General features: G+C 36.2%; 2 protein-coding genes across 10 annotated transcripts in view; one reads left to right on the forward strand and one right to left on the reverse strand.

The window, feature by feature from the left end:
- phactr2 (phosphatase and actin regulator 2) overlaps positions 1-13,318 on the forward strand; it is a 37,496-nt gene extending 24,178 nt beyond the window's left edge. For 3 of the 9 annotated variants that reach the window (XM_079855239.1, XM_079855243.1, XM_079855241.1), the window contains exons 5-13: positions 2,064-2,288; positions 3,219-3,690; positions 5,657-5,832; positions 7,056-7,212; positions 7,416-7,471; positions 8,350-8,411; positions 9,495-9,632; positions 11,041-11,117; positions 13,095-13,318. In XM_079855239.1, coding sequence (XP_079711365.1) covers positions 2,064-2,288; positions 3,219-3,690; positions 5,657-5,832; positions 7,056-7,212; positions 7,416-7,471; positions 8,350-8,411; positions 9,495-9,632; positions 11,041-11,117; positions 13,095-13,110 — 1,379 coding nt within the window. In that variant the 3' untranslated portion in view covers positions 13,111-13,318. Of the gene's footprint in view, positions 1-2,060; positions 2,289-3,218; positions 3,691-5,656; positions 5,833-7,055; positions 7,213-7,415; positions 7,472-8,349; positions 8,412-9,494; positions 9,633-11,040; positions 11,118-13,094 lie in introns of all 9 variants that reach the window. The other 6 variants (XM_079855238.1, XM_079855242.1, XM_079855240.1 and 3 more) reach the window with 2 other exon arrangements.
- A 4,275-nt stretch (positions 13,319-17,593) lies between these two features.
- Positions 17,594-18,767, reverse strand: sf3b5 (splicing factor 3b, subunit 5). Its single transcript, XM_079856362.1, has 2 exons — positions 18,646-18,767; positions 17,594-18,091 (listed from the first exon to the last, which is right to left on the reverse strand). Exon 2 carries the CDS (start codon positions 18,067-18,069, stop codon positions 17,809-17,811), a length of 261 nt encoding a protein of 86 aa, XP_079712488.1. The 5' UTR covers positions 18,070-18,091; positions 18,646-18,767; the 3' UTR covers positions 17,594-17,808.
- Between the last annotated feature and the right edge of the window lie 291 nt (positions 18,768-19,058).

A 19,058-nucleotide genomic window follows, 5' to 3' on the forward strand; every position in this document is an offset into this window, starting at 1 on the left:
AGAGGAAGTGTGAGCAGCTTTGGAGCAACAGTTTTATCTTGTTCAGTGAAATGTGGTGAAAATGTGGTCTAGTTTTTAATAAACAGTACAAATGAAGTTATTTGTAGTACAAGAACATTTCCTGAGAAGGTTATTTTTGTTTTTGTTGAAGTTTGTTCTATGTGTCATTAATGAACATCTCTTGATTGTTGAGCTTCTTAAAGGGATAGTTCGGCCAAAAATGATATTTATCCCATGATTTACTCACCCTCAAGCCGTTCGAGATGCATATGTCAATCATTTTTCAGATGAACACATTTTCAGTTATTTTAGAAAATGTCTTAGATCTTTCAGTGGGTCCACCTCCTTCAAGTCCCAAAATGTGCATGCATCCTTCACAAAAGTAATCCATCCGGCTCCAGGGGGATAAACGAAGGCCTTCTGAGGGTAATCTGTGCGGTTTTGTCGTAAAAATATACATATTTAAAACTTTATAAATGAAAATATCTTGCTTCCGGCAACGGTCGACGCGCGTTCACAGGAGATGGATGCCGGTGTATGACGTAGCGTTGTGCCGTAGAACGAAGTATAGCTATATCAAACGCTACGTCATACGCCGGCATCCATCTGCCGTGAACGCGCGTTGAACATTGCTGGAAGCAAGATATTTTAATTTATAAAGTTTTAAATATGTATAATTTTACGACAACCGCACGGATTACCCTCAGAAGGCCTTCGTTTATCCCCCTGGAGCCGGATGGATTACTTTTGTGAAGGATGCATGCACATTTTGGGACTTGAAGGAGTGGACCCCATAGCTTCACATTATAACCACTGAAAGATCTAAGACATTTTCTAAAATAACTGAAAATGTGTTCGTCTGAAAAAAGATTGACATATGCATCTCGAACGGCTTGAGGGTGAGTAAATCATGGGTTAAATATCATTTTTGGCCGAACCATCCCTTTAAGCGGTGAGGTGCCGACTAGTGTCTACTCTAATGTGCCGTATAGTTCAGCAGATTTGGTTTTGAAGCTAAGGTCTATAACATGATGGATGTTATGCTTTGTATCCTTTTATGGGTAATGTGCCATTTAGACTGACATCATTTTGGAAGTTTTCTTTTCATCATAAGTTGTGGGCACACAAGATATGCGAGGGAAACGTCAACACAAATATATTTGTATAATTTCTTCCTCTTTAATGTTCTACAACAGTTCTGTAATTGTTTCCACCACTTTTCCGCCAACCAATGAAAATAATTTATTTTTCATGGGGATCATTTTGAAGAGGCTGAGGGAATAGTTGCACTAAAGCATTAAAGCAACTTGAGGCATTTGCACTGTGCAAGAACACCCATTATAAACGCTTATAAAAAATGCCACCAAGAGAATAAGACCAAGGTTTAATTTATAAATTTATTATTAATAAATAGTTTAATAAATCATTTAAATTAATAATAATTACACACACACACACACACACACACATAGTCATCAAGATATTTTTTATGTCTTTTTCTTATGCTCACCAAGGCTGCATTTATTTTTTATTTTAAGTAACTCTTTTCTAATTTATTGCATTTTAAAATTTAATTTATTCCTGTGATGGCAAAGCAGAATTTTCAGCAGCCATTCCTCCAGTCTTCAGTGTCACATGACCGTTCATTAATCACTCTAATATGCTGATATAGTGCTCAAGAAACATTTCTTTTTATAATGTTGAAAACAGCTTAATGCTTAACAGTTTAAACTGCTTAAAATATTTGTCAGGATTCTTTGATTCATGTAAAGTTCACAACTTTTGTAACAATTTAAAAGTCTTTTCTATCACTTTGATCATTTTATTGCTTCCTTGCTGAATAAAATGTCAATTATATATGACAATATATATAATTTGTCAGCCAATTAATATAGTTTACAGTTGCTTCTTGATGTAATGTATGTTTGGCCTTATTTGTGTATTAAAAATGGCTTAAAACGTAGCTTATCCAATTAGAATTTTGAGCTAAATTCTCTATTTATACTATTTGATTATGTGCTGACATGACCGTTTAGGGTGCTCTGCTCCTCTGTGCTCAGTAGAGAGGAATGACAGCAAGCCCAGCCCAAAGACCAGTGAGTCAACCGCTCCAAAAACCCCTACTAAAAAACAACAGACCACACTCCCAAAACCCTCTGGTGAGGCCACAAGCTCAGGTGTGAAGAAAGGTGGCCAAGCAGGGGGTAAAAAGGTAACCAAGACCACCAATAAGCAGGTCTCCGCTCCTCCACCCAAACAAACCACCCGAACTGCCACTCGTGGCAATGGTGAGTACACGTGTCAGTACTGAGAATAGAGCATTGTGATTGCATGTGTGGGGAACAAGCTCTGCATGGAGGGGTTCCTGCTTGCACCTCTTTCCCCCTGACAAGTCAAGCTGGGAACCAACTTGGTCTTTCGAAGAACAAAAAAAGCTGTCAGAAATGTCAGCAAAATCTATCTACATTTGTTTGAGAATGGGCAAATGTGCAGTTTGCTGGATTCATGCTTTAACTAGTTTGGGTTTATGTTGTCCAGTACTGACTCATTTGTGACCCAGTATGGCTTTCTTGTATTGTTATTCTGCTTGCGTTACATGTCTCATTGTTAAACATATTATAATCTTGTATTGATGTTTGCCTTTGTGTCTGAATATAATGGTATAATAAATGTGCTGCATTTTGCATGTAACCAGGACTTTGTGCATGTACACCACACTCGTGTAATTGTGTATAAAAACAGGGGCTCATTGTTCCACACTGTGCTGTTCCTTTATCCTTTTAGCTGTCCATTGTGTCCCATCATTGGTGGCTTGTCAGCTTCCTCTTTTAACTGAAGCACTTTTTTATAGATTTATTATTTATTCATTCGTAATGTTTTAATATTCTTAATTTCAGCAAATGAATACATAACTCGATGTGAGAACCCTAGATTATTTGTTTTATAGTGTTTTGAATTTCCTGGCTCCTGTGAATGTCAAACTAAACTCATATCTTTGGTCAGCAGTGACCTTCGCATAGGAAGTTTGTTTTTTAGTGGTGAACCTGCATGTGAAAATACACTATCTGATGTTATCCTTTAGTTCTGTAATTATGTCTTAGTACAAGTAATCCGTTTCTATTCTTAGAAAAAGCTTTTAAAACACCGCCATTTGGTGTAGCCATTAACTTATCATTTTAAGATCTCTAATTCTCGTATTTCTCTGAATTTCTTCACAGCAAAAACATTGAATCCTAAGAAAACTGCAGGCACATCCAAGAGTTCCACTCAGGCCTCGGGTCAATCATCTTCATCGACCTCCTCGAAAACCCCAAAGAACAACAACTCTGAGCTAACAGCAGCACAAGCCAAGTCTGCCAAAAAACCCGCACCCTCCAGGTCACCACGGCCCCCTTCCAAAACCCCGTCCGAGACTGCGGAAAGCTCCTCTAAAAAGGACCAAAGGAAAAAAGAATTAACCTCAAATGTTAATGAGAAAGCAGAGGAGAAATCTCAGGATGGGAAGGGTGCCGATCAACTTTCCGAGTCCTCTGCCGAGATGGACAAAAGTCAGCCTCATGTTAACCAAGCCACAGAGGAAACATCCTTCACTGGATCCTCAAATGAACTCTCCTCAGACAATTTAGGTGAACCTGTGAGCACAGAGAGCGAAGAAGAGAAAGAGAGGACAGCGGCAGACCAGATACAAAGGTCAGTTTACATGTTATTGTAAAATCTGTATTCCTCTAATGTTGTGCTTTTAATATTGATTATATAGCACATGTGCATGTCAATATATTTCCCCTAAAGGTAAGTCATGCTGTGTGTCATCCTCCAATCAGACGTTTAATGAGATTGGGGTAAATTTACAGTAATGTACACTACTATACCCCTAGTGTTTGGTGGTCGGTTAGATTACTTTTTGCATTTATGTGATCCAAAATTCAGTAGAACAGTAATATTGTAAATATTATTACAATTTAAAATAACTGTTTACTATTTTAATATATTTTGAAACGTAATTTATTCCTGTGATGGCACAGATGAATTTTCAGCAGTCTTCAATCGTTGTGTTTCCACCCAAAGTTGCGAATTTAAATTATGAGTAAAATTGGAATATTGCATAAAACATTTGCGAATAAAGCAGCGTTTCCTTCCCATGTGTCCAAGAGAACAAAATGTACTCTTCCTGGGAAATTGGGAAATTCCTGGCAAAATATCTGTAATAAAAAGTTGCCGCAATCGGTGAAGAAACGGTGGCTCTTTTTTCCTACATCATAAATGACTTGCGTCTCAGAGCATGCAGATGAAACTCTTTTACTGCAGATTCAGTTTTTGGACTTTTTTAGCCAAACCTACAGCATTGCAGCATTACAACTGAACTGAAGGTGTTATATCAAAATGAATCAACAGGACAGGTGCTCGTTCAAAAATTTTCATATTGTCTTCTTAATGATTAAATTTGGATAGTTTTCTTCTAGAAAGACAAAATGTTAGGTGGAGAGAACTTTTTCTTTACCTTGACATGTTTCGACTGCAACCTGCAGTCTTCCTCAGAAGCGTCATCTGACAGCTGTGACGTGTCGTTTATCAGCTGTTATTTCCTGGGCGTGGCCAACCCGGCGGACCTGACAGTTCCGCCGGGCTGGCCACGCCCTGCCCCCCCGGCCCCTCGATGGTCTCTGGAGGATGGTGTTCCATGTGTGTGAGAGCATGTAGGCTCCCTCGTCCCGGTTGATGGTGTCTTTGGCCCGCTTCCTGATTTCAATCGCCTCCTTTATTCATCTTCTATATCTGTTTGGTTCTGATCTGATGATGTGTCCGTTATCCCAGTCCATAATGTGGTTATTTCGTTTGCAATGATCTGATATGGCTGATTTTAGTTGTTCCTGTTGTGCTTTTTCCTTTTGAGTTCTTGTGAGTCGTCCTGTTGTTTCTTTTTCACATTCTTTCTGATGTTCTTTCTTTCTTATGTTGAATGACCTGCCTGTTTCTCCTACGTATGTTTTATTGCATGATTTGCATGGTATCTCGTATATGACGTTACATTTTTTGTCTTGCTCTATTTTGTACTTGGGGTGTACCAGTAACTGTCTTAACTTTGTGTATGGTTTTACTACTGTGTTTATGTTGTATTTTCTCATTGCCCGCTGTAATGGTTCTGTTATGCCTCTGATATATGGTAGGGTTACTATGTCCTTATTTCTGGTTTCAGATTTTGGTTTGGGTTTGCTTGTTTGCGACTTGTTCTTTTCCTTTGTTTATGGCCCATGTCGGATATTGGCAGCGTGCAAGTGCGTATGGGAAGGGTGCCGATCAACAGGTGCTACTTAAAATGTTTAGTAAAAAAAAAAGTGTGATCACTGAAGCACAGCAATCATCTCACATGTGAAGTGGCAGTTTCTTAAAGGCACAGCAGCCAAAAACAAACCATTTAGTTCAAACAGTCAGAGAGAGGAGAGAAAATGGCCATGAAAAACTATATTATGACTCTCTTAGCACAAAAAAACGTTACTAACATTATAAATGGACCTCAAGGAAAATATTAATTTAAAAAATGAATGATGTTATGACCTCTTTAAAGTCTTGAGTATGTTGTCCTCTTTCCCTGATTATGATAACGGCTCATCCTAATGAATATTTTAGGTAATCTAAATGAGTGTTTGGCCTTTTGTAGGATTGTTGGGACTGCAGAGGGAGAGAGACAACAAACCGTCAATGTGGAAAGCCCAGAGGTGACCGTCATTCCTGACTCCATTCGAGAAAACCAGGCCAACGACTCGGATGATTCAGATGGACCTATACTCTACAAGGACGAAGAAGAGGAGGACGAAGATGATGAGTATACCTCTAGTATGTGTTCAAGTGTAGTTCCCTTGTTTCTCTACATTTTCTGTCCAATAAAAAATTGAGCCAAATTAAAATCATGTACAGTAAGTGAAAAGCTTTAAATATTCAGCTTTTCTGGATATGCATGTAGATTATTCTAGTAAATGTATGTGTCATCAGCTTGATGTTTATGTATAATCAAAACCCGTAACACAAGTACAGGCGATACATTTCTTGGAGGTTTCATTCTTGGTAACTGCATTTTAGAAGTTTCTCTTGTAACTTCAAAGAATTTTGGCAAAGCGGATGTCCAAGCCTTTAGTTTGTCAAACTGGAAAAACATGCTGTCTCTAGTCAGCGTTACTTTCTGACATGCTGGTAACTCTGCAGACTTTGCTGCCAGTACACAATGCAGAGCACATTCCTGCAAAGACTGACGCCTGTTTCTCATTTTCTGTTCTTTCCACACTGCAATCTGAAGATGTTTCACTGGTGTCAGAATGCAAATATATTAAGTTTATTCTAAGGTTGCATTGGTACTAAATCTCTGCCCGATGCAGATGAGCCGATCAGGGCTAAGAACTGATAAATGGCCCCTATTGAAATTCTTTACCATTTTAAATGCTACAAGTGAATTAGGAATCACAACATTATAATGTGCAATATGAAAACTTGTGATTTACATTTTACATTCTTACTAATTTCAGCGTTTTTAAAGATAAACTTTTAAAGTCGGCATGATTTTCTTCCCTTTTGTGTATTCCGACAAGATCTTTTATAATAAATACTGTATTTTTCTATAAAAAATAAATAAATAAGAATGGTCAATTTTGGTTTCATGGTAACTTTAAAGTGCTTTCACACTAGCACTTTTAGTGCGACCTGGGTTCGATTAATGTCAGAGTTCGGTGTTGATGAACGCTGTTTTCCGAACTCTGCACACCCGTGAACCGTACCCTAGTCCGCATATAAAGGGACCCAAATAATATAATGTGAACGAAATCCCGCGGGGGGAGGGGGAGCAATCAAACTCAGATTCAGACCAGGCAATCGAACCAAGTCAGACAGCAAAGGTAATCTAATTGTAAAAATGAAATTATAATCCAAGTCACAATTGAATATCCGAATCGTTATGTACAATATATATCCAATCAACCTATAATGATACATTTAAAAACAACAAGTAGGATCAATAACAAATATGCTACCAATATACTATCATGCATCCCTGTTTTTCTTTTTAATAGGCTCCCTTGCCATAAAAATTCGACGCAGGGACACACTTGCCATCAAACTTGGTAACAGGCCCAGCATGAAGGAGCTAGAAGAGAAGAACATTCTCCCGCGGACCTCAGAGATGCAGCGACAGGAGCTGTGGCAGCAGATCGGCTGTAAACTAGTGAGGTACATTAAACCATCCTGATCTGTACTGCTAATATATTGAATACTAACGTTGCCAATTTATTATATTCAATGTACTATCATTCAAAAGTTTTGATACACTTATTTTGGGCACCTATGAATTTCTTTACAAAACACAAGCTAAAAATTCATCAATAGTCTCTGTGGTTCCTCACAAACTGACTCTTGTTTTTGTCCACCCATAGACGGCTGAGTCAAAGGCCCACCACAGAAGAGCTCGAGCAGCGAAATATTCTGAAGCGTATGTCTCCTGTCACAATCTCATTTACATAGTTTGGAGACATTTGCTTTGTTTGGGATGCCCTGGGCTCCAATGTTTGTTGTTGCTTATTACTGCCTCTGATGTTGGAGACACGTTCATTGAGTCAAGGGCATCTCTATGTGTCTCAGTCCCTGTGTCATGTGATGTAATTGATGAAGACTAGGAATGTGGTGAAGCTCAAACAAGCCGTAAGCTCTATGCCGACAAACAGTGAGGTGTAAACATTTAATCAAAGAGTTGCCTGAAGCACACTGCTTATCTGAGATATAATTCATCTTGGTTGCAAATATCCTGTAAATGAACTGTCCCAATTCTGAAGTTGTAATTTATAAATCAGTCATTAGTATTGTTTCCTGAAGTAAAAGTAAGCTACATTATTTAAAAAAAGATATTGGTAACTGAAGATATTATATGAGTAAACTAACACTTCGAATTGTTAGGTTAACTTAAAAAAAAAAAAAAAAAAAAAAGGATTTACAGACCATTTAAACCAATCGGTCAGCGTAGGATAGATAAAGAATCCTTAAGAAATGCTCATGGTCACATGGCATATTCAGTATTTTTGGCCAGTGTTACACAAACATATTTTGGACTGAGCATGCTGTCATTCTAGACCATTATTTACTGTTAAGCTAAGCTGGTTTTCACTGTACTCTGATCACTTACTGACAAGTAGGACTAAAAATCAACATTGTCGGATACATGTTGTTTAGTCTTGAATGACCTTGGTTGTGCTAAAATGGAAAGTTCTCTGTTTTGCAATAATTGTCAAATATTTAATATTTAAACTTCAGAGCAAATATCGGTCATTGGATAAGATAAAAACTAACAAAATCATCTTTCTTATATCCCTTTAGAGAAAAATGAGGAAGAAGAACAAGAGGCCAAGCAGGAGATTAAAAGAAGACTGTCCCGAAAGGTACAACCTTCTGCAATCGACTAGTTTTCTTGAGTCAAATTCTCATCATTTGTTCAATTTATCAGGAATGTATGGATTTCTGCTACATAAGAAATAAAATCATGCTTTGGTAAATAATAATTATGACATAAGTTCTTAAATTATGAGATAAGGTTATAACTGACAATTTTTTGTTTTGAAAATCCTATAATTATGAATTAGTTTGTCATCATTTCAATTTATTTCAAAATAAATGTATGATTTTTTTCTTATGTGGCAGAAATGAGCCTCCATAGAAATTAGAAATTGTCAGATATTGAAAGATTACAGGTCTAAATGTAATGTATTGCTCTAATGTCAAATAACAAACAACCTGTTACTTTAGCATAATGCTCCATGAAGTTATGAATTGTCATTAATCAAAATCATTAATGTGACATCATTGTAGGACATTGCACCACCTGCTGGCCTTACAAGGAAGTAAAAAAAAAAAATTTGTCTAGTATCTCAATAATGCATCACTTCTAAGAACAGGTCTTGAACTAATCAACTTGAATAAATGGCTCGTACTTGAATTTATTATTTAATAAGTTAAGATGTAATAGATAGATTAATAAAAATAGATTAAAGAGTCAATTTGATCATGTCATTAACCCACTAGCTAACTCTTAATTGTAATGTGTGAGGTGTTGTGGGGAGTGAGAAAGAGATTTATATTCCTGACGTGTTGTAGAAGTGGTGGCTGGAAGTCTGGCCATTTTAATTTGGCCCTCCTAATTTAGTATGCTTCTAATGCCCTGTGTTATTGAGAGAATCCGGGCAGAGAATTTAAATGGACTGATCTATAAATTAGTTCAATAGCCATTTGCAGAGATTTTCCTCAAAGTTGACCTGTTCTGGCTGAAACTGCAATAATAGACAGTACTATGTAGACAAATGACTGCAGGAATAGAAACCACTTCTAAATATTTTCACTTGTAAAGTCAGTCACATCCACCATCACGTGCTTCATTATCAAAGATAAAGGAACATGTTTAACTCCTATTGAAGGAGACTGCACACACATTAAAAGGTGACTAAAGGAATTGCTCTGTGTCTGTATAGCTCAGCGTCCGGCCCACAGTCGCAGAACTCGTGGCACGGAGAATTTTGCGGTTTAATGAATATGTGGAGGTCACAGACGCAAAAGACTATGATCGGCGTGCTGACAAGCCCTGGACCAGGTTGACCCCTGCAGACAAAGTAAGCCATTCCTCTCTCTTACTGTTGCTTTAAATCGTGCATGCTGTGCTACATAGAATTGCGAAGACACATATGCACATGCACCATGGCAAATGTTGGAGCATCATTTTTCCCATTGTAAATAACAGAATTGTCCCGAGGATTAAAAAAAAAATGTAGATAATGTTTTGGTGGTAATAAAACAAAAAAAATTAATTGTTAAACTAAATTTAGTACTTTTTACTTTTAATTTAACTTATAATCTATTTAATTGAATTCTTTTCTGAATAAATATTTTAATTTATAATTTTAATCTTAAAATAATACATTCTTGCTTAATTTTCATTTATGTAGATTTAAAGATCTTTTGGTGACACTTTAGAATAGTCTCATTTCTTAGCATTAGTTAATGTATTAACTAACATGAACTAACAATGAGCAATAAATTTGTTACAATATTTATAAATCTTTAATGTCATTCATTGTTTGTTCATGTTAGTTCATAGTGCACTGATGTTAACAAAATACAACTTTTGATTTTAATAATGTATTAGTACATTTTTTAAATAAATGCTATAGAAATAGTTAATTCTTAGCTCATGTTAATAACTAAAGTAGTTAACTAATGTTAACTAAAGAAACCTTATTGTAAAGTGTTAGAGATCTTTTAGACGATTTGTGCATATTTTAAAGAACAAATGCTTTAATAGTTCTCCCAAAATGTAAATGGTTCAATCTAAAAAAAAGAAAAAAAATTATTAAAATATTTACCCTCATGTCATTCTAAACCTGTTATCTGCTCTATTTGTTGGTGAACACAAAGTTTTATGGGTTTATAGACCCCTGGTCTCTGTTAACTCACGATTTATGAGTGATAAACATTTATTAACACATTTATTAAATGTCTATATTGTTAAATGCATAGTTTATATTATACAGTTGATGGTCCTAAAGATAAAGATAAGTAATGTCCTCTCATTTATAAGTTGGAGAATATTGCATCAATATCAGAAGATCTCTTGCCTTTTGTATGGTCACTGATGCCACCTACTGGGCATGTGACTGGTGCTTTAAAATATGGTGATTCACAAACACTTGTGTGGTCAATAGTTCATTATAATGAAAAGAGCTGTTTTTTCATTGAACATAAAACAGTATATTAACATATTGTATACTTATAATGTGAATAGTGCAGTTTTTATAATACAAGGACACATTCAATTGACCAGAAGTCATACTAAAAACATTTATAATGTTTCAAAAGATTTCTATTTTAAAATAAAAGTTGTTCTTTTGAACTTTCTATTCATCAACTGCTCAACTACTCATTCACAACTGCTCAACTACTCATCCACAAAAATATGAAGGAGCACATCTGTTTTCAGCTTTGATCACATCGTCACTAATGGCTTTTTTGTTCTTGTCACAGGCTGCTATACGTAAAGAACTTAATGAATTTAAAAGCAAAGAAATGGAAGTCCACGAAGAAAGCAAACAGTTTACCAGGTACGTTTGTGTACTACTAGCAGCTTGATCAGGAGGATGAAAGGTTGTTGGCTATAGTCCAGTAAGTCAACTGTCATTGATACAGTTTTTGTAATTATGTAATTGACATTAAAGCTGCAGTCCGTAACTTTTTTTGGGTTAAAAATTATCCAAAATAAATTTGAGCAAGTACATAACCAGCCAGTTTTCAAAACTATCTGCTTGCCTTAGCTCGATTCAAAACGGTAAGCTTGTAATAGTGTTTTTAATTCCAGTGGTACTGGTGGATTTCCGCGGGAATGTGCGTCATTACGTCACATCTGTAGACATAAAGGAGGAGTCTCGGCTAGTAGGCTATATTGCGTGTGAGGATGTTGGATGTGGAGATTTATAGCCTTTTCTCACAGCACTTGATATAATTAAACTTATCAATTTGATGGCGGATCCAGAAAGGTTCAAACGACAATCACCAGTGACAACTGGAGATTCACCCATTGTAAAATGCGATAGACTTTGGAAGGGCATTAAACGTAGTCACGCAATGCTGATATTGTTAACATTAACAATTTGAGAACAAAGTATAATTTGCACGGTTTGACGTGATATGATTAGCGATCGTGAGATTTAATCAGCACGATTTACTGGAATGCTTTTTTTCCTTAGTTGGTCAGAACAACTAAGTGGATGTTACTTGTTCAGATGACATTTTCCGGTGAAAAATTCTTATGTTGGTCATACTTCCAAAAAGTGGAATCTGTGATTCCGAATGACAGTATCCACACCGGCGTGGCGACTGACAGCCGCACATTCTCCTCAAAACATTGGATTCATCCGCGCTGTGTGCCGCGGTCATCCAGCTTTTATTAATATTCTAATATTAATCAAACTTAATCAAAATTAAACAACATAATTTTCAACACATTCAAATGTATATTAGTATGATTGTACTGCATTACCCCACAATTTTAATTCATCAAATAAAATAGACCTGTATGTAGTAATTCAGCATTTGCGGGTATTTCATTAGATCAAACGTAACCAACAATGTTCAAGTTCAGGGAAGGAGGAGGCGGATGTTAAAATCATAAAATCTTACCTTTAATCACAAAATATGCATAAAGTGAAAGGAGCGGCAGCGGCCGACTGCAGCATATAAGCATAATAAAACAGCAGCGTAAAATGTCCGCCCGACTTCATACCACAGTAACGTTAAAAAAACTTTAATACATTAGCCCAACCATGAACATAACGAGTCCCGTCGGATTGCTTTCCATCTGCTGTGGAGGTGAAGACAACTCCCATGATTCCACACTCGTTCACAGCATCATCAAGCTAACCCTTTGTTATTGTTTTGAATAAGCGACCTCTAGCGGCAAGGCAAAAATTACATACTGTGCCTTTAAAATGATATTTTACCCAAAAAATTAAAACGCCATTTACTCACTCTGATGATGTTCCAAACCTGTGTGTATTTTTTTTCTTCTGTTGAACACAAAAGAAGATATTTTGAAGAATGTTGATAACCAAACAGTTTCAGTTGCCATTGACTTACATTGTATGGACAAATTGAATATTCCTTTGTGTTCAACAGAAGAAAGTAAGTCATGCAGGTTTGAAACAATATTAGAGTGAGTAAATGCTGACAGAGTTTCTCTTAAGGTCCTAAAATGTAATGTGAGCATGATGGGGTAAACGTGAAGTACAGCGAAAAGTCACATGATGTCTATCATCACAGTCGTTTTTGCAAATCACCCTGAATGGGTTCAGGAAATGTATAAACTAAGCACAATTACATTATCTGATGTGTTAGACACCTCTGGTATGTATCTGGCAGGACTCTTTATTCGTCAAGTGCCGTGTTAATAGACTTGCTGCTAATAAAAAGACCCTATCAGCTGCTCTTTCCACTGTAGATGCCTCTCTTCCTCTAAATATTGCTCAGATCTGTTATGTGTCCTGTCTGCCAAACTAGCGTCTGCTGTCTCTGTTTTGTGGCAGGTTTCATCGGCCCTGAGGCGGTGCCTGGTGGAGGGGGTGCTGGCTCTCTCTTCCTGTCTCTTCGCCATGTTTCCTGCCGAGAGGCTAACAGACTGGCTCCCTGCGGCGGCCGGCTCTTCTCTGGCACCGGATGCGCTTTGGTTATTGCTTTCAGCCACTAGGGGGCTACAGCGTGGCTAAAGATGGGCCTGGAATGTAATTATGAACTGAATCGAAGAGAGAGAGAGAGAGAGAGAGAGAGACCTTCAAACAAGATAAAGCAATGCAATGTTTTCTTTCAAATTCTTTCAGGAACATTTTTTTGCACACACTAAGGACAAGACTTACACTTTTAATTTAAAGTGTCCCTGATATTTTCTAAAGGTTCACTTCAGCACAACAGTGTAAAACTGAGCGCGTGCAGTGACTCAACAGTGGCTTACGTTATTGATGCGTGCAGCTCTGAGGATTGTTTTTGATGTTGTTGTATATTATACATATTTCTTGCTGTATTCATGCAGAGTCCAGTAATATCTATGAATATCCATGCATGTGAAAAAACATTTTATAAGAATCATGTATCTGGTTCTGTGTACATTACATGGATATTGAGGTCCATTGTGATGTCCAGGTTTATTACTGCCATTATTCCTCTGTATCCAGATTAATACCGTCCTCAGTATAATAGAATGTAATCAGATTTATGTTGTGCCTTTACAGTGTTGTTTTTCCCTTAAAGTCTGATTACTTGATATACATGTGGTCATGTTGTAACATATCTTCTATATAACTGCTGTTCAGGAATAGACTATCATCATATGTTTATGACACAATCCATGTTTATTTAACTTGCATTTTACTTTGCCCGAAACATTATGACAGTTTTCCTAAAATTCCAAGTAGTGTCTCATTGATTTGGCTTTTAGGTTGTACATAAATGTGATGAGTTTTATTAAGAACAGTGGTGCCGAACAAGATTTTGCAAGCAATATAATGTAGTAAAACAATAGTTTTAACTCAAACTTGGAAAGGGCTTCTAGTCCATTATTTTAGTCCATTATAGAATGTGTCAGTATTGCATTATTGCACATGTTGGTGCTTTATATAATATCTGATTGTATGTCAAATACAGAATTTGCTGGACGCTCACTTATGTCCATCTTTTAACTTTTTTTTTGTTTTGTTTTTTGTTCATGTTGTTAGAAATTGGGGAAACTTTTAAATTATTTCAAAACAATTGTACAGTCTGTGTATGATATATGTGAATACAGTATATTGCAGTATATTGGCTTGATTTATTTCGCAGAGAAGCATTTAAAGGGGTAAGAAAGCACACTAACTTGTATTAACGTTCTAAATGTTTATATTTAGTTAGATATTAGTTGAACAGCTATCGCATTTAAAAATCACCATTTTAGGTCACATTTATCTTTAATATTTCATGATCGAACCATTTAAGATGTATGGATTATTGGAGTATATATTGGTGTAGTGTACACATTTGAAATTCTCACATTGTAGTGAGAGATATATTCATATTTAAAGTGTGTATGTATATCTTCATGTTTTAAAACCGTATCCAACATAAGCCAAATCTTACAGTAGATCTTATAGGGTCATATTTTCATTCTTTCTAATTAAATTGTTTTCAGTGTTGGAATCATTTTTGAGAATTATGTGGGTTTTTTTTTACCACATACTAAATTTAACACAAAATGTCCATTTAGATGTAATAGAAATAACTGATCTTTGCATATGAATGTATGTGTATATGTATGCGTGTATGTATATATGTGTGTGTGTGTATATATATATATATATATATATATATATATATATATATATATATATATATATATATATATATATACACACACATATACGTATGTGTATATATATATATATATATAATATCATATACACAGTATATATATAATGAAAAATTAATATATATTACATTTAAATGATCTCAGATCACTATTTCCTTATTTTATGCTTAATGAAGATAATGGGCTGAGAAACCAAACATTATGAGTGCATTTGTTTAAAAAAATATTTGTGCAGTGAATGAATGGAAACAAGGACATCTGGTTTTATTTCATGGTGCAGTCAACTGTAAAATCCATGAGCATTTTAGTAAAACAAAGTGTATTATTAAGTGTAGAGATCATACATGTCATTTGTACAGCATTTGTAAGATTTTGTAATTCATATTGTAGAATTTAGAAGCAATTACATGATATTTTATGCTGTACATACTAAATTATTCTGAACATACATCTATATACTTCGACAAGCTGAAAGGCTTACTAGGTACTGTATGTGAAACCTTTTTATGTGAAGATGCATTTTAAAATAAGCTACTTTATTGTAATTGCACTGGCATATAAAATAGGCATTTTAATGTATCTATACTGGTTAGATTCCTACAGTAGGAGACATTATCCGGCAGTGGCTAGATTGCCGATATTAAGTCAAAACGATTGTATTAACATGTCATTATTGTAAGTGATAAATCAGACGCTTGCTATTGTAAATACTGGATTTTGTCCAGGAAATCTTTGTGCGTAAGAGGACTAAAGGAGTCAGCTGTACTCTTGAACTGGTTTCCCAGTGACGCACTACACAGTCATGCATTGAGTATTGTGCATGTGTTTGCTCTAACTGTGGATCTGTAATGATCGGTGCCCCATCAAATCATCCTTCTTTGAAGCTGTGTGCATTATAAAAGTGCAGTTAATGACATACAATAGTCTATTTCTTGGGGGAAAAAACTGCCATACACATACAGAACAAATATTGCATATGTCGGCTGGTCACACCTTTCACATCAAGCCCTTTTAGACATGACCAGTGCTGTCGTCATTGGCGCCAAGTGCACTCCATTTGATTTCATGCTTGTTTTAACTTGTTTTTCCTCTCCAGTTGCTTGTGCCTCTAATCAGATGGTGCTGGCATCTGTTCTCACATGTTTAATCATAGATATGCTTATGTTTTGAATGTAAACCTCTATGATCTTATATTGAACTGCAGCATGACAGACAGATTTTCAAATTAATTGTGCATAACTGATTTGCTGGAGCAAAATGACCTTTAATCTATAAGCACATTTAGGCTCTAGCGCACATAACAAGCTGACTTAAGACTTAATCTAGCATGTGACTGTTCTTCCTCTGCTCATATTCAATGGCTTTCCGCTGGAAGTTATGGCTGTTTGAGATTTTACCATTAGGGATGTAGATGATGGCTTTATGGTTGACTAAATGTAGCAATAGCCACGTCCTTAAACACATGCTGTCAAGGTTAGCGCCATCCACTGAAGGACATTAAATGTTTGCTCAGTGGTCTTTTTGTGTGGTCAGCCCAGGTGCTCTTTTCTCAGAGCAACGATTATGTTTGAAAGAAGAGCTCAGTCTGTTAGTGTAGGAGGGTAATGACTAACTGAAAGGGTTGTTTGTTACTACAGAAATGACCATCTGCTAAAGTGCAGCATTTTTACACATCTTTCTAAGACTTTCTGGACTCCTCAACAGCTTAATTCAGCATTATTCCTCATTTTAAATTAAAAATAGCTGGTCTTCTTCAGCATGAGCACCACCGGTGATCTGCTGTGCCAGTATGTTGTTCCTGATCCTGACACAGCAGAAATTACCCTGTTGTAAGAATAACTCAAACTGTGGGGCCAGCTGGCGAGGATTTGGCCTGCTATGATAATGGCAACCGCTGACTGTCACGCTCAAAGACTGCAAATCTCTTATCAGTGAAGTTATGGTGATGCCAAATTTCCTCTGCGCTGATTCATCGGACAAACATTGGAAAAATCCACTCCTTTTTTATGCGTTCGCTTGATTTATTTGTAAACGAGCAATATACCAAAGCGAATCGATGCAACTTTCCACACTTTTTAGTATATGTAAATAGATCTGATTTCCCATTGAGAGTAAATTTACTTATTAGACCAACCTAACAATGTACTTGCTATAGTAATGTCTTTCATCGATTACGGACTCAGTTTCCCAGACCAACTCAGAGCCCCCAAAATACCTCGTTTTCTTCATTAAGAACATTAACGTCACTATATTTTTTTAATAAAAACCCAGGCTGTATTTGACCAAAATGTAGTAAAAACTAATATTGTGAAATTTTATTACAATTTAAAATAATGTTTCTTTTTCAAAATAGCTGAAAAAGCTGAATTTTCAGCATCATTACTCCAGTCTTCAGTGTCACATGATCCTTCAGAAATCATTATATGTTGATTTACTGCTCAGGAAACATGTCTTATTATTAATGTTGAAAACAGTTGTGCTGCTTGATATTATTGTGAATACTATTTTTTTTTTTTTTTTTCAGGATTTCTTGAGGAAATAGAAAACCAGAAATCTTTTGTAAAATTATAATTCTACTTACTGCCTATTTACTTTTTATCAGTTTAATGCATCCTTGCTGAATAAAAGTATTAATTTCTTAAACTAAATGTTATAATATTAAAACAATACAATCAATGCATTTGTGTGAGGGTATCAAATTTATTTTCTCAAGACACACTTGCAGTTCAACAATCTATACAAAATATCACAAAAAAGAGAGAAAACATTGGTTCTCAAACAAGATGATTTAAGAGCACCCACAACCCCCCTGTGTCCAGGGTCGATCCCTCTCTCTCCCTCTCTCAATAAACATATCCAGAGCACAGCCTTATAAAACATCCAGTAGGGATTCAGTCACAATGGCCCTAAGCATCTTCAGGTTTGTCGGCTGGTGGACCACATGGCTGCAGCATCTTCTCCATCAGGTTAAAGCGGACCCGAGCCTTGCTCTCGTTCTCAGCGACGGCGAAGTAATTGAGAAGGTCAAAATGGCCCATGTAGGAGCAGTACGAGTCTCTGTGCTGGTTAACTAGCCATTCCCATTTGCTAGTGTCTGCGTGGCCCGTGCCGATGTACTTCGACTGCAGATGCTCCAGCTGACTGTGGATGTTGTAACGGTCTGTCATCTTCGATTAGAAAAATCTGTTTCTGACACAAAGAAAGAAAATGAATAATAACTTAAACCTCTTCATAGGTATAAAAATTCTTCAACACATTAGAACTCAAATAATACATGTTATGGTTCTCTCCAAAATACGGATTTGTTTTCAACAAAAGATGCGAGTTGATTTTTTTCATATCAAGTCAAGTTGCTATAAATATTCGTAATACTTTCCCTGAGAAATTAGGCTCTTTCATTCTCCGTTCCTATACAAAAACAAGTGGTGGTGGGGACTAACGTTAATAACAACTCCAGATTGTGTGTTCGGGGAACAGAAATAGTTAAAGCACAGTAAGAAATAGTTGAGATCATGAAGAGTTGCTCGGAAAGTCGGAAAGCAAAAGTTCAGTCTAATCAAAACAAATGAAAACCATTAACGTTAGTTGTAACGTTACTACGTTGTGGACATTGAGTAACGTTAGCCTATAATTGCTTTTAAGCTAATTTAGCTGAACGGATTACATTATTTTCTAATCAAATTTCTCATTAAACCACAATACTGTTGTTAGTTATTATTTACAAACACTATTAGTGTACTTACCTATGGTAAAAAACGGAGAAAGATGTGAGAAAAGTAAACGAACGGACCCTTTAACAGTAATCGTTCAGTTAGCTCAGTTCAGTTGCTGTGCGAGGAAAAGGCTGTAACAGGAGCGGAAGGAGTTACTCAGATATCTGTCGGTGTGGAAAATACTGCCGTAGACAGAGTTCCGCTCTGATGAACCGCAGGCGTTGGAAGTCCTGATCACTCTAAAGGGGTTTATTATTGTGATAAGGAGTGGCTGATTATCCCCCTAATTACACAGCTACGTGGACATGAAATATTGATTTCAGTTTAGATTATATTGTATTATTATCTACTATCATAAAGATTCCTCTAGGAAAAATAGTCACTGGGTGGGAAAAACAGTCAGCCTAGCAACAGGGTGAACATTTCAACGATAATAAAAAATG

The sequence above is a fragment of the Squalius cephalus genome (assembly GCF_949319135.1).
Source record: "Squalius cephalus genome assembly, chromosome: 21".
NCBI lineage: Eukaryota > Metazoa > Chordata > Actinopteri > Cypriniformes > Leuciscidae > Squalius > Squalius cephalus.